Source organism: Anabrus simplex, chromosome 5 (genome assembly GCF_040414725.1).
Source record: "Anabrus simplex isolate iqAnaSimp1 chromosome 5, ASM4041472v1, whole genome shotgun sequence".
Lineage (NCBI taxonomy): Eukaryota > Metazoa > Arthropoda > Insecta > Orthoptera > Tettigoniidae > Anabrus > Anabrus simplex.
In genome coordinates, this window is record NC_090269.1 from 103045620 (window position 1) to 103062865 (window position 17246).

At 37.3% G+C, this 17246-nt stretch overlaps 1 protein-coding gene across 3 annotated transcripts in view; it reads right to left on the reverse strand.

The window, feature by feature from the left end:
• Positions 1–17246, reverse strand: part of Orc4 (origin recognition complex subunit 4) — a 47579-nt gene that overhangs the window by 22493 nt on the left and 7840 nt on the right. For 2 of the 3 annotated variants that reach the window (XM_067148283.2, XM_067148284.2), the window contains exons 4-6: positions 15882–16033; positions 9911–10249; positions 489–623 (exon numbers count right to left, since the gene is read on the reverse strand). In XM_067148283.2, the coding sequence (XP_067004384.2) occupies positions 489–623; positions 9911–10249; positions 15882–16033 (626 nt within the window). The remainder of the gene's footprint in view (positions 1–488; positions 624–9910; positions 10250–15881; positions 16034–17246) is intronic. The other variant, XM_067148286.2, reaches the window with a different exon arrangement.

Here is a 17246-nt window from a genome sequence, read left to right on the forward strand (position 1 = left end):
AACCTAAACAGATCTACGCAATAATAACTTCGAATAACCAAAACACAAACATTTACGGTCAACAGATTTCATTTCAAGTGATAAAAATCATTGTTGTCCGTATTGAAGATACTGAATGTAGGATGCTAAATGGTTTATTTTGTCACCTATTCAATACATATAAATTTTACATTTAGGAATTTATTATTAATTCCGCTTGAGACATGTTTCGCCCTTCATTGAGGGCATCATCAGTCAAATTATCTCCTCAAGGCAAAAATCTGGTACCTGATTAGTATTTAACATGCACAAATTAATACACATTACAATGGGAAAATTAAGTACGAGAAACTCTTGTACAACCATCACCATTGTACCAGACTTAATTTAAATTATTATCAAAATATAATTCACCCTGAGAATACCCAGAACAAACATTGTACGATATTATGTGATCATTCTTCGCTTGAGCAAATGTACATTTGAGATGTAAGGGACGAGAAACTCACCAAACACATTTCCAATACAGAGAGACCTTTTAACATATTCACTTTTGCATCAGCAGTGAACTGCTTATAGGTCTGGACGAAGTCATAGAGGCTCAGGAAAGGATGTGAAGATGTCAGTCTTGACACCACAACTGTCTGAAAAATAACATAACTACAATTAACATAAGTTCAGAATATTAAGAAAGAAAGTCTACTTTCAGAAAGTACGATGCCTACAGTGCGGCTCCGAGTTCAACATCTGGTAATCAATGAAAATTCAACCATGAGAAAAGTAGTACAGTGCAACAATTTTGCATTTCATCGCATTCAGTTACAAGGGACATTCTCAGTCAACTCTTACTACTGTACTGATTATTTTAACCATGATGGTTCATACAAATTATAAACAGAAAAATTTTCCACCTATTCAATACATAGTTATATTTACAATGCATGTATTTACATTACATAGGACTAGTTTCAACCCTACTCGGGGTCATCATCAGCCATATTTAAGCAATACACAATATTTGATGAAATCCTAAAACATGTTTCTAAGCAGTAAGAATATTATGAATATATTATTACCACTATGATATGTGGTTGAATTAGGTGGAGTGCTATGGAGCTCAAAATGTTGCAAATGAAAGTGAAATATTATGAGTGACATAAGTGAGCAATATATAATACAAAGTACAGTAAACACGTTAAAAAGTCTGGGTGTAAAAGTACAAATGAGATAGTCCCATGAAATGTAAACACACGCATTGTAAATATAACTATGTATTGAATAGGTGGAAAACTTTTCTGTTTTATAATTTACATGTAATCTCAGTTCAATACGGACCACCAACATGAAGTTCATAATCCTTCATGATGGTTCAACCTTGTTCGTATCGACTTATATTCAATTTCTATGAAACGCTTTTCCGCCTTATCAATACTTTACATTTTATTATAATTATCTACCTTACATGTTCTGAGAGCTCAACTGCTCTCTTCCTCAGCGGTGCAAAAACATCAAAGAAAATCCTTGGACTTGACACATTTGTACAATACAGTCATCAACGAAACAAATTAAACATAAATCTTGAAATTGTTAAAATATCTCTTTTGTGTCTGAACTGTTTACTAACAATGTCATTTAGTGAAAACTTTAAAAGTAGAATAATTTTCAAATCATAAAATGAATAATCCTAAAATGAATAAGGTCAATGGCAGCAAGCACAGGAGCAAGGGCATGTTTGTTTGGTTCATACAAGTGTAATTTTGTTTTTAATTTTGACAAATTTGGCACCAGCTGAAACTAAAGAACTTGACGGTTAAAAATGGCTTGCATGGTCGGATGATATTAACTCATTGTGGACCATGGACGGCGTAAGACGTTCAAGCTTGCTCTTATGCTGTGGGCCATGGACGGCGTAAGACGTTTAATGTTCCGCGCGAAGCAGTGCTGTTTATATTCGTCATCTATGCATTCTTACACCTTAGTCAGCGTTACTGGTTGCAGCAGGAAGTTGCTTGACCTTCTTGAGATAACCCTCGCGTTGAGTGGGCTCATGTTTATCTCAGCAGTTTTAGCTGGAAAATCTCAGAACTTCCTCGCGCGTCAAGTCGGTACTTGAGATTCCAATGCAGTGTGTGTCATTCTTACCGAGTGTAGTATAATACAAAGTTTTATACGGAAGATTAATTATTAGATATTGTTCACAATGATTATTCTGGTGATGAACTTATTCCTGAAATAGACTCAGATAGTGAAAGTGAGAGTGACGAAGAAATACCGATTCCCGAATCCGATAGGCTTATTGAGAAAAGTGAAGTGCCTGATACATATCATCCTAGATATTGCCCACCCGTTCCACCATTTACAGAGAATTCAGGTATAAAAGTTCAAATAGAAAAAAGCAGGATATTTTGAGGTACGTGAGTATTTTCATGAATGACGAATTTTATCAGTATGTGTGTACACGAGTCAAGTGATGAGGGCGGCGCCCCGGCTTTTCACAAAGAATTCGATCATTCAATCGTGGATACCGATTAGTCCAAAATCATGATATAAAAATGTACTGGACCGAAGACCCTGTTATTCATACTCCGATATTTTCTAAAATGTTCCAAATACGCTTCCTTCATATTCTTTCATTTCTTCACTTCGATGACAGTAATTATTATGCCAAAAATACATATAGGTTGTATAAAATTAGACGTATTTTGAAACCTGTCACACCAGATATCACACCTTAAATATCCACAAGAGGTAAGCACAAAGTATCATTTTTCTAACATTTATAGTTTAGGAGTAATTGTAAATTGTATTAAGTGATGCACGTCAAGAGGGCCGGGCATGAAAATGGCCGGTCCAGGCATTCAAGTGTCCCGCTCAGAAGCAGGTACTGAACGTGTTAAAAGCAGAAATTCCGATCTATATGGCAGGTCTCAGATATACAGTACAGCAGTGTAAATAAGGATTTAAAGGAAGGAGAAGTTTTTAAGAACAGAGCAGACAGCGTTTTAAATTTTAGTATATAGTGACTAAATAGGTTTTAAGCATTTTATGATTGAAAATTATTCTATTTTTCAAGTTTTTACTAAATGACATAGTAAGTGTAAGTAAACAGTTTAGACACAAAGGAGATATTTTAATGATTTCAAGATTTATGTATAATTTGTTTTGTTGATGACTATTGCACAAATGTGTCAAGTCCAAGGATTTTCTTTGATGTTTTTGCACCACTAAGGAAGAGAGCAGTTCAGCTATCGAACCATGTACGGTAGATAATTATATACAATGTAAAGTAATGACAAGGCAGAAAAGTATTTCATAGAAATCTTACTACTGTACGCGAAGTCAGTGTAGGTATGAGATGTTTACTTGCTCCAAATTAAACTGTGTATGTATAAGCAACCAAGAAACTATCTGCCAAACCAAACCAAACCCCATGGCACAACAGCCCTGAAAGGCCATGGTCTACCAAGTGACCGCTGCGCAACCCAAAGGCCTGCAGATTACAAGGTGTCATGAGGTCAGCTCGACGAATCCTCTCGGCCGTTATTCTTGGGTTTCTAGACCGGGGCCGCCATCTCGCCATCAGATAGCTCCTCAATTGTAATCACGTAAGCTGAGTGGACCTCAAACCAGCCCTCAGATGCAGGTAAAAATCCCTGACTTGGCCAGGAACCGAACCCGGGGCCTCCAGATAAGAGGCAGGCACGCTACCCCCATACTGCGGAGCCGACAGAAGCTATCTACCGAATCCTTAAAACTAGTTTCCCCGCTATCAATTATTGTTACAATAGGGTAAGAGAAGGGTGCTTATTGATTTACTGCTTATCAAAATATTAGGGCTAAAAATAATTATGCTTTCGTATTTCGGTTTACAAATTTAACTGTATGTCTACCCAATACCCCTTAGTCTTGTTTCTTGTTATGGGGTTGGGGATGAGGAGAGATGAATTTATACGGCATGTTTTTATGGATGGATGCTCTTCCTGACGATAACCTCAGTTGAGGAGCTCATGAAGATGAAATGAATGATAGTGAATGAAACTAGCTAAGGAGGTGGAAGGAATCGGCTGTGTGCTATGAATAGAAACTCTCCTAGCATTCGTCTGGAAATGAAAATGGGAAACCATAGAAAACCATTCTCAGGACAGCTGATGGTGGGGTTCAAACCTTTGTGTCCCCCAAATGCAGAGCTTGGCTCCATAGCCATAGCGCATAACGGGTGCGGCCACTCTGCTCGGTACATGGAAATTAAGATAAACATTTAAAATACTGTATATACAAGGTTTGCCAACTTAGGGACCTTTTATGTAATTACCATTAGAAACAAGGTTTATTTTTAATATTTATACGAAGTGGAGAAGAAGAGTGGGACAATTTAAGACAAGACATTTGTGGGAACAGCAACTGAGGTATGCAGGAAAACAAAAGCAAAGGTTAAGAGAAAGGAGACACAGTGGTGGTGGGGGGGAAGAAAGGAACAAGGTGAAGAAAGAAATGGATAAGGAAAAGCAAAAAAATGTTTCAAAGGGATGAGAATAAGATAGAAAGGTTACATGTGGAATACAAAAGATTGAAACTACAAGTAAAGGGGAGTATCAAGGAGAAATGTTGGGAAGAGTTTGGCATTAGAGAGGGAAGATGGATTCATAGTACATGACAAAAAGGGTCTTCAGAAGGTACTGGCAAAGTATTTTGAAAAACTTTATAATGAGGATGACTGCTCGGAGGAAGAAGGAGATAAGAAAATGGAAATAATAAATGGAGAGAAGAGAACCCGATAACATGGTTGGAACTTGAAAGGGCAGTGAAAGCAATGACCAAAGGTAAAACAAGTGGAAAATACAAATTCAATGCTGATATGATTAAGGCAGCAGGAAGCATTGGACTACAGTGGCTATGCAGAGCCCTCAATGCCATATGGAAGGATGAAAGGATACCTGAAGACTGGCAACAAGGGCAGATTGTTCCACTGTTCAAAAAAAGGAAATAGGAAAAAAAATGTGAAAATTATAGAGGTATAACCCTATTACTGAATCACATGGGCTAAAAATAATGGAGAAAGTCATAGACAAAAGACTGAGGGATATAATAGAAACACAGTTACAGGAAGAAAAATATGGCTTTAGACCAAATAGATCAACAATAGACTTGATATTTACAGTGCAAGCAATAATAGAAAAACATCTGGAAAGGAACAAGGAAATCATCTTCATATTTTTGGATTTGGAAAAAAGTTTATGATACAGTTAAGAGAAAACATGTATGGAATGCCTACTGAAAAGGAATGTACCAAAATCATTAATTAACAAGATAAAAATGTTGTATCATGAGAGTAAAAGCAGTGTACAAGTGGAGAGCGGTGACTGAAAAATTATATACAAAAAAAAAAAAAAAAAGGTCTCAATCAAGGAAGTGCACTGTTGCCATTAATGTTTATTATATTGATGGATGATATCATAAAACGTGTAAAACAGAGTATCAGTAGTGATGAAGTGAATGCTTTGGTATTTGCAGATAATGTGGTGATTTGCGGAATGGGAGAAAAGGAAGTACAAAGGAGACTGGACATTTGAAATGAAAATCTGAAGGAGTTTGGAATGGTAATTAGTAAAAAGAAAACTGTAGTCATGCACTGTTGAAAAGAGAAAAAGAGAAGCCAAGTGAACATAGACGGAGAACGGTTAGAGAATGTAGAACAGTTTACATATCTGGGTAGCATTATTAATGGAAGTAATGAAATCAACCCTGAAATTAATAACAGACTAAGTAAAGGTTCTGTACAACATTTCATCAAGTCAGAGAGCTTTTATGGGATGACAACGTACCCAAGAGAACGAATTTAACATTATACAAACAGTATTTCATACAAATTGTAACAAACAGACTAGAAACACTGGTAACTAATAACTAATAAGAGACAAAATAGTAAGATCCAAGCAGTAGAATTAAATTTTTAAGAATATCGGTTAGAAAGACAGGAAGATAGAATTCAGAATATTAAAATCAGAGAAGAGCTAAATATAGAACTGTTAGTACAGAACATACAGAAAGCAAGCCTGAGATGGTTCGGGCATGTAAAAAGAATGGGAAAGGAACGGGTAGCAAGAAGGGAACTGGAAAGAGAAGTTAAGAAAAAGAGACTGTTAGACAAGGGGGTGGCCTATCTCCAATTCTCTTTAAATGCCTACTTGAAAAAGTCATTTGTAAGTGGACGAAACTGCTAAAGTATGAATCTAGCATGAGAATAGGATAAAAAAAAGACAAGTTAACAGTCAACTGTTTAGCCTTCGCAGACGACCTTACACTCCTGGCATCCAGTGTGGAGGAAGCTATCCCTCAACTATACTCTCTCGATCACATAGCAGCTAAAATAGGGTTGAAGATTGCCTCAACGAAACACAGTTTATCATCAACATCAGAGATGCACCCAAATCAATCCCACTGGTGGACAAAGCAGTACAAATGACTAACTCCTTCAGATACCTAGCAGAATGGACAACCCCAAACAAGAATGAAGATCAGGCCATGAACAGCAGATGCATCAAACTGGAAAGCGCCTATCACCTATGTATGAGTATGTACAAATCCAAATCCCTCTCCCTTAACCTCAAAATCAGGCATTACAGTACTGTAGTGAGACCGTCAGTACTATACGTCTCAGAATGCCTAAACATGGTACGAAAAGGGCAACTCAGAAAATTGGTGCTGAAGGAAAGGAAGATCCGGAGAAAAATCATGAGCCCTATTAAAGAGGAAGGCAAGTACAGAATCAGGCACAACAATGAACTGTACCAACAATTAGAGAGCATTACAACATCTATGAGGAGGAGGAGGAGGAGATTGAACTATGGTCACGTCATGAGAATGGACAATCAGACGCTCATCTCCAGAATCTTCCACACCATCTCTAGAGGGAAAGCGACAAATGTAAGTGGGCAAGACTTGTCAGAAAAGACCTATGACAGGAATAGGTGCAGAATGTTGATCAGAACATCAAACTCTCTCTACTCACTAACAGAAAGAACAGTGCATCTGGGAGGAGGTGTGAAAATGACTCAGGAGCAGAAAGACATTCACAGTGCAAGAATGAAGGAGTACCAGTCTAAGAAGAAAGCTGCTAGAGATAAGAACACCGAGCTCGATAGCTCCAGTCGCTTAAGTGCGGCCAGTATCCAGTATTCGGGAGATAGTAGGTTTGAACCCCACTGTCGGTAGCCCTGAAAATGGTTTTCCATGGTTTCCCATTTTCACACCAGGAAAATGCTGGGGCTGTACCTTAATTAAGGCCACGGCCGCTTCCTTCCCACTCCTAGCCCTTCTCTGTCCCATTGTCGCCACAAGACCTATCTGTGTCGGTGCGACGTAAAGCAAAAAAAAGAGATGAGAACCACGTGGTCCATAGCAGGCCCAAACGAAAGTAGTAATAATAATAAAAATAATGTTATACGTTTTACACCCCCACTAACTACTTTTATGGCTTTTGGAGATGCCGAGGTGCCTAAATGTCCCACAGGAGTTCATTTCCTGTGCTGGTAAATCTAATGACCTGGGGCTGACATATTTGAGCACCTTCAAATACCACCAGACAGAGCAACGGACAAGTTGGACGTGGCTCAGGGACATCTATATCAAGAAATAATATCCACTAATTCTATTATTTAGTCATTTCTCTACAATGATTCACTCAGAAATACTCTGCACAGCAGAAAATCTAACCCTGAAAAAGAATGACGACAAAGGAGCTGGATACAATGAATGAAGAATACTAAGGAAATGATTAGGACCAATCAAAGATGAAGAAGACATCAGAACAATTAACCACCACATCTCTGCGAGTTCCAAGACCTAAAAACATACTTTGGTGTCTGCTGGTTTCTAATAATAATGTTATTAAGCTCATTAAGTTTTTAGACTTTTTCAACCGTGAAATTACCAGCGTTTCGCCCCAGTGTAGCAGTGTTATTGTTTTTTTACGTCCCACTAACTACTTTTTGACAGTTTTCGGAGGTGTCGAGTTGCTGGAATTTTGTCCCACAGGAGTTCGTTTACGTGCCAGTAAATCTACTGATATGAGGCTGACGTATTGGAGCACCTTCAAATACTATGGGTCTGAGCCAGAATCATACCTGCCAAGTTGGGGTCAAAATGCCAGTGCCTCAACTAACTGAGGCACTCAGTCTGGCCCTGCTTCGCAGACAGCATCGTTACACAATGGAAGCATACAAAAACTAGTGTGTCACTATGACGAGCATCTCAAGAAAAGCGGAAACTGCGGATAAGTATTTAAAAGTATGTACATTCTTTCGTAGTTTTTTCTCCCCTCCCCCATACCCCAGCGGAGTCAACAGTGCTATCTGTGTGCCACAAGTGGACTTTGCACAGTTTTAGGACCAAATGATGATCCTGATGCGAACCCTATGTGGAAGGACGTTTTCAACTATTATGTGTTTCTGTGGTGACCAAGAGGATGACCAAACCAGCGATGAACCAATACTCTGCACAAAGATCTGAAGAGCCACCACGAGGGACGAACGCTGAAGAGAAAAGAAATGTGTTTCTGTGGTAAATGGTAGTGTAGTGTAGTGTTGTGTGTGTAAATTAAGACTAACACAAGGAGCCGGTCTCCAAGCCACAGGAATTAATCAGACATGGATAAAATCCCTAAACTACCACACAGTCAAATCCAGAACCTTCTGAACTGAAGGTCACCCCGCGCATTATTCAAACAAGGAGCCAGACAATAAGTATGGTATCATACATTAAATGGTAACAGGCAACGGAAAAAGTGGTCATATATGGGACGCTGGTGAGAAATAAATTTTTAATGCCTGACAGCAGTTGGTTTTACAGAGATTTTAATGGATATAAAACAAAACTGTAAAAACAACAACAACAACAAAAATGTGCTGTCTTAAAGATAAAACATTTAAATGTAAATAATATTACAACATTTGAAACATTCAGTCCATGGGATGAAAAACAAACTACTTTTTCCAGACTAGTATTTTCAAGTGTGAGAAAATGATTTTATATTGACATAATAAGCCCTTTGTGACTATTATGAACAAATTTTCCTCTCAGTAGGTGCAGAATTGTATAAATATTTTCAACATACAGTAATTCTGTGGAAAAGAATGAGATTTTTTTGGCCAATTTTCAGAAGCACAGCATTTCAATGATGATTGCAAAAAATAATTATTCATGAAGGAACTATTTTAGGGGTACTCTAAAAGCTGAATTACATCTGTGAGGTTAAAAAAAAAAAAAAAAAAAAAAAAAAAGAAATTCTGCCTCGTGATACTTCTGTGGATCAGTGGTAGTGTCAGCCTCTGGATCCCAAAATCATGGGTTCAAACCAGGCAGAGGTTGTCCGATTTCTCAAGGGTGGAAAATGTCCATTCAACACTCCATTGATGTAAGATGTTGGAAGGTGAAAGATCTTTAGTGACATCTTGTGTTCAACTGACAAAAGAGAGATTCCATTTACTCTGCCATTATTACACCTAGAGTTTAATGAAATGTCAAAAGTGATGAGCAAGCAGGCAGATGTCATTCAATTAAACTGCCTGCACATGATAGCAAGGTTATACGATTATTATAATAAAAAAATGACTATGGAGTAAAAATAACAGAGGAAACCAGGAATTCTGGGGGATACCTGTCCTACCTCCACCTTGTCCGTCATAAGTATCACATGTTAACAGCATCACCAAAATCTGAATCTGGAATGTAGATGTGAAAAGTCAAGGCCTAACCACCTGATTCATGAAAAAGGTATACAAGTACATCCTACTCCAGAAAAAATATGACTTCTCAACCAAGTTGGGCACACATTTTTAGTTTAATTTAGTTTTGGTTTTGTTTACTAGTATTTAAAAAATAGAAAATCTGCACTTTTACAAGAGTCAAACATAGCAAAATAATGCTTGCTTACAAGAAATGACCGTAGGGCCCTTTCTGAGGCCTGAATTTCAAAGTGCTTCTCAATGATGTTTATAACTTCTTGGTCCTTCAGAAGTTCCTCGATGTGCTTATTCCAGCAACGGGAAAAAACCAGATCTATGTCACAGCCGTCTTCACAAGCACCGTCCTCATTATCTGATGGAAGAGAGAGTAATCTTTTGACCAGTTCCATACGTTTGGAGAGAGCTGACCTAGCATGCGCTTGAGGAAAGAGTGTGATCTGACGATGTGAGAATCTTGATTTAACTCTTTTCTCCAAAAGTTCTGTCACATCCAGACGACAGGTCAGTCCTAACACACAGAGAGGGGCCTAAAGGAACACAAAATAGAACAGCAGATTACAATATTTATTTTAACCTTTTAAATCACACGATCAAAAAAATATCTGGGAAGTGGACTGACAAAAAATGGAAGACTGGGTATGGAAATCAGTAGGATACAACTGGAGGGTGCCTTTTACCATCAGGTATGGAGATTAATATGGAATAAAGATGAACCAATGAAGGCTGGAAAAGTCATGCACAGAGGATATTACTTACCTATAAGGACATATGCACCAGAAACCTGGACGAAGACTCAGAGAGGTGAGAGTAGAGTACAAGCAGCTGAAATGAAATTCCTGAGGAGTATGGTACAGAAGACAAGGAGAGACAGAGTGAGAAATGAAGACAGAAAAAGAGCTACATGAGCAAAAACTAAATGACAAACTTGAACAGAACAGATTGAGTTGGTTTGGACATGTCAAGCAGATGAAAGAAGGAACACTGCCAAGACAAGCACTGGAAAGAAGGATGGAAGAAAGGATGAAGACCAAGATTATGGTGGATGGACTGTGCGAAGAACAGCACAGCACAACTGAACCTGTGTTGGATGAGGAATGGTGCACAGACAGAGGAAGTGTAGAGGAACCATATTTGTCCCACCCGGTGTCAGTTTAAAAGGGGAAATGATAATGCAGATGATGATGAATTAAAAAAAAAAGTTAACAAATATAACAGGAACGAAATACAACAGAGATAGTGATAAAATACATGCCATACATAATACACTACAAGCCCTCCTTTGTACTTTACTAGAGACTTAACAAGTCAAGTGTAAATTGAGGATATTGAGGGACGTACAAATGGTGGGCAATTTTCTTTTTCTGTACACTGTTCACCCAAAAAAGTGCAGGAGTCTAAGGAAAGCTTATTATTGATATGCAGTTTACTTTATTCATTTCCCGTATTTAAAAAAAGACAAGAAAGTATTGTCAAAGTTTTTTTCAGCATTCAGCAGTAAAAAGAACAACTTAATATGCCTTCAAATAAGCAATTTTCAGAATGCATAGGCCTATACATATAACTGTTACGTTATTTCTGCCCAGCAATGTATTATTCAATTTGCTACAACACTGGGAGTTTATTACTATTAATACTTTGAAATTTCAATGTACAGTTAACATTCGCTTACACAAACACTGCAGAGCCTACTTTTTGACAAAAAAATTACATTATTTTTTTTGCTTTTTTCTTATGCATCATCCCAATCTGTAATTCCAGTTCATGCAGATTATCAAAACTATCACTCTTTCTATCAGCAGCAGAAATATATTTTTTCACTTTCTTCACTTTATGGGATTCCATCATCTCTTCCACCAACACTGTTTCAACTGTGACAAAATCGTCCCTTGAGCAATCAGTCTGTAACTTCTCCCAAGCAGAGGAAAACACATCATCATCATCATCATCATCATCATCATCATCATCGTCATCATCTTCTTCTTCTTCCTCCACTCTACGTCCATTTTCACCAACCTTAAAGAAGCCAGCTTCCAGGAAACAGATAGAGACTGTTGATCCTTTAATATACTTCCATGCCTTTGCAATCTACAGGGCCCCTTTTATAAACTCAGACTGAACGCACGATGTTTGTACACTGCGCTACGGTAGCTGCCTCAGCCGAACTTACGTCGCCCGCGGCTTTAAGCGTGTTTAAAATCTTATATGAAATCTTACTTTATAAAAGATGCTGGAAGTGTCGTCCTTCCTGGGTTATACAGGCATTGTATCGCATAACCAAATTCTGGCTGACGCGAGTGAGTTCTCCCACTGTAATGTTTCTAATTTAATTCATAATGTTTTCTTTCATTTCCTCCAGTGTGTGAGGATTTGTTCGATTCACTTTTTCTTTCAGTTTACCCCACAAGTAAAAATCACACACTATTAGATCTGGAAAACAAAGGGGAATTGGACCAGCATTGATCACTCTGTATGCAAACACTTTCGTATTGTAAGAAAGGAATGTTCTGCTGTATGAGCAGGGGCTGAATCTTGCTGAAACCATCTATGCAATTTTTCTTCTTCCATTAACTGATGGAAAAACGACATCAAAATGTCATCTCAGTACTTCTCTGTATTTACTGTTGTCTTGAAAAAAAATTAGGCCCAATTATTCATCTTGCACTAACAGCACACCAAACATCAATCTTCATAAACACCATTAAGATTTTCTGCACACCAATAGCAAGAGTTATGACTAGAGCCCAGAAGTTAGGCAAAATGCCTTTTTTATCTGACTGGATATATTGAAGAAACAGATAGAGATAAATATGTTTTCGTGTGTTTAGGAAGTGTAGAGACAATTTTTATTTTGCCTTTTTTGCCTATTTTGGCTTCTGCTACCTATTTTAAGATTTAAAGCCTTTTTTTGCCTTTTGTATCATTATGCATTTTTTCTCTGCGATTTACACATATTAAAAAGCACATAATGAATTTCCATACATCGAAGACAGAAAAAGGTTGCACAAATTAAATTACATATTGCCGTCTCAAATATCTATTTAGATTATTGTTTCCTCTAAATCGTTTATTTCTTTTCAGGCATTTGAAAGCTTATTTTCTCAACCCATTCATTTAACCTCTGTAAACAGCAGAACCTTCGTTAGTGAAAGGAATGCACAAACATAATGAATACCAGGAAAGAGAGAGGATGAGTGAAGTATGTCTCTTCTCCTTCTTCACACCCCTTTTGCAGTGACAATGCGTAATTACCTGGCATTCCTGATTTTGAAATAATAAGAATGCAAAGGAAGGGAGGAAATCACTTCTGTCTAATAGGTCAAACATAAAAGAAGCTGTTAGTCTACTGTTAAACTTGTTAAAGGCAACTCGGGTGTTCGCGCTGACTTATTTATCATGCCGAAATTTTCATTGTTGCATGGTCCATTACATGGCTATGTTCGCGAATTCAGTTCGGATACGCTTTCTACTGATGGAGCTATACTCTTTTGCAAAATCTGTGAAAAATCTATTAATCATGAAAAAAGTACTTTATAACTCAACATTTTGAAACGACGAAACATAAGTCTATGTAAAATATTGTTGGACCTAAGATCAATTTAATATCAACAGCAGTTACAACATCCAGCAGGCAATCTCAGTTTTCCATGGATCTATGTAAAGTTTTCTTGGACTCCGGAATTCCATTATGGAAACTGGAAAATCAATCCCTCAGGATGTTTCTTCAGAAGTACACTAAAGAAGAAGTTCCGTCAGAATCTACATTAAGAAAAACGTATTTGAATATCTCCTATGAAGAGACCCTGCAGAGGATTTGAAGCAGAGTTGCAGGAAAGAAGATCTGGATCTTCACTGATGAAACTGCGGATGCAATGGGACGTTACATGGCCAATGTCATCATTGGAACTATGGAAGCAAAGCAAACTGATCTATCATCAGTGTTTCTTTTGATGATAGAAGAGATTGAGAGAGCAAATGGTTCCACAGTGGCACAGTTGTTCACAAATTCATTAATGTTACTCTGGCCGGATATAATACGGCATGATGATGTCTATTTTCCCCCACTGGAGTCTGGATGGATATCTCTACTACTGATATATTATGATCCTCTGTAATGTACTGCCATATTTAAATACAATACTCTTCTCAGATGCCAACAAGCTTGTTTCTCTTTGTAGCTTCATCAGGAGGGCACGTATCTACACTCATACAGGAAGCTAATCTTGAGAATTCCTATTTTCTTAGAGTGGTAAGTGTAGGATAGGGAGAGCTGAATAAATACAAAAAAGGTTGAGAAGAAATGGATACAGAACAATTAGATTCAATGAGGGGGAGCCTACATTTAGAGAAACACCGTGCATCACACTTGCACTTGGCGAGCGGTAAGATACAAGCTTTGTGTATAGGAACTCCTAACAGCAAGTAAGCATGTTGCAGCAATGGGCAGTTAACTTTACATTAATACAATGACAAAATGAATATTTCACATTTTCATCATAACCCTTTAACCGCTAATGATTGACCGGACATTCGAGGTTCAGTCTAAAAACGTTCTGGCAAAAAATATTTTCCAAGTTATTTATTTGTTTTAATAATGTATAATACATGTTTTGGGCTAGTATTTGATTAAATAAGACTATATACAACAAGTTTTAAAGTTGGTAGCACTGATAACCTTGCAGAAGCTTTTGTTTTCTTGTAATAGTTGGCAGAGGTAAGTATGCTGCCAGGTGTTAGCACTACCTAGTACTTCTCCTGTCTACAAAGGCTGAGGCAAAAAGTGAAATGAAATCAAAGAAGAAAGGAAACAAGTTATTTATAACCAGCAAGCCATCTGTTATTTGGCAGTACAATTCTTATATGGGCGGAGTTGACTCATCAGATCAAATGCTATACTGCTATTTAGATGAGTGCCGGACACTAAAGAATTAAAAAAGTGACATTTCACATTTTTGGAAGAATCATAATCAACTTGTACATTTTGTATAAAGATAATACAGACAAACCCCTATCAAGACTTGACTTCACAATTTCATTAGTTGAGGAACTTGCTGCCGAGTGGCTTGGTGACCAAGCAGCAATTCAGCTCCCGCGGGCGGGCAACGAACCCCTTACTCTTTTACCGGAAAAGAAAGAATGCAACTGTTCCATATGCAGCAAGATCAGTACTAGTCAAGGTGGTAAAAGGAAAAAGACCAGATACATTTGTAAACAGGGTAAGAAGGGTGTACACCCTTTGTGCCACCCTATGCACATTTGCTAGAGCACGTCATAAACATGTGTAAATATTAGTAAATAGTTTCTTGTATCACATTTTTAAGGCATAAAGTGAATTCGTGAGTGTTTAGTTTGTGTGAAATAGATATTATTAATAATTTTTTACTTAAAACAGACCAGGAACTGCAGCCATTTGCATATAATGTAAGATTAGAAAATTTCACGTTAATGTAATAATAATAATAATAATGATAATAATGATAATAATAATAATAATAATAATAATAATAATAATAATAATAATAATAATAATAATAATAATAATAATAATAATATTGTAATATTGTACATAAAGCTCTATTTTTTTTATATGTGGCATAGGAACCACTTCTCTAAAATAATGCAGGTTTTGATAGTAAAAATATTTTTTCTTAATGTTTCTTGATCATGAAATACTTTTTTTTCAAAGAAAGAAAATATTTATTTGAATTATCACTTCATAAAATAAAGGTGCATTAATTTACATCAATAAAATGCCCAAAGCATTACCTTCAAAAAAAAAATAATGCCCATCCTATTTACATGAACTGAACAGAAGTTATTACGAATAATTTACAGCAAGGTAAAAAGTGCACATTAGGCCTTGGTGGTATATAGGACATGGATACCGTGTATGAGGCTGGAGATCAAAGGGTTAATAAACAGAGTTGTTCACTCTAATTAATAAACTTAAAATTACAGTAGCAATATCGTCTTAATTAAATTAAGTTTAGAAATAATGTTTAAATTATACATCTACTTGATGAAAATATAACATGTAGACCTGTGTTTAAATTAAAAAGTGGCTCTGATGAACAAATATATTGTTAAATAATGACAATATTATTTCCTTCTGAAAAGATAAACATAATATTGAAAACAAAACAAATACAATAAACTGAGTACCTGAGCTGATTGCGAGACATCAAACAGGTTATACAGTAATGTCTGCTTACGATGTTCACAGAATAGGTCAAATTCATCAAGGATTATTATGGTAGATTTGGAAGTGGTGCGGTCTCCAGACTTAAGACAGTTCAACAAGAATGTGAGGTTCTCTGAAAAGTAATAATTAAATGCAACTAAATTTCTAATTGGAGTTGTATGAAAATGGTTAAAAGAGGAAATGATAAATTAAGAACACACAAGACAAGACAATGACAATTTAAAAGTACAAAATTCACTCACTGACCAGAATTCAAAACGTGATGATGAAGAATGAATGGATGAATATGAATTTAAAACAATCAGGGGGTCCAACTCACAATGCCTCACCTTCCCAGAAACTACATTACTGACCAAGGGATTGCTTCTAAAGCACAATCCTGAATTGATGATGCTTGTTGTTTAAAAGGGTTCAAAATCCAGGTCAATGGTCCCTCATAATGGCACTTATTGCTAGTAAAGTAGAACCATGGTATTTCTCAAGTTGCGGTACTAATGAAGAGTAGCATACACTCACAGTGTTCCACACATTATGGTACTACTCACAAGTATTGTACGTCGTACAGGTAACGTAGACCTATGGTGTTTTTCACATAATGGTGCCACTCCTAGGCAATGCAAACCCATGGCGCACCTCACATAGGTGTACTAATCACAGGGACTTGAACTATCCCGTAGCGTTTCTCACATAGTGGGTACAAATCACAGGCAACGCAGACCAACCGTGTCGCTCATATAGTGGTAATAATCACAGGCAATGCCCAGATCCGTGGTGTTTCTCACATAACGGTACAAACCACAGGCAACGTAAGCCCGTGATGTTCCACATATAGTCGTACTAATCACAGGTACTGGAAACTCACAGTGAACCGCTCTCTGCTACTACTAATCACAAACCTATTGTGTACCTAACATAGTGGTACTACTCGCAAGTAAAGGCGACCCCATGGCTTTCCCTGCGTGATGGCACTAATCACAAGTAGTTTCATGGTTCTAATTTAATCATCCCTTAGTCGCCTCGTACGACAGGCAAGGGATACTGTGGGTGTATTCTTCGTTTGCGTCCCCCATGCAGACCTGCACCAGGCCTCTCCGGAGGCCACATGCCATTATTTAATTAATTAATTAATCATCATCAAGGCTGAATAAAAAACAGTCAATTCGGTAAAATGCTCTGTGCTCTCTGCTAAAATAAGTTTGCTCCCCTCTATTAAAAATGCATAAACCCAGCTCTCCCATCAGCTTCTCCAACTTCCTTCCCACAATGGGTGAGGAGTGTTAAAATCACCCCGTAACAGGAAAGGTGTTGGAGAGCTGATCGGTAAG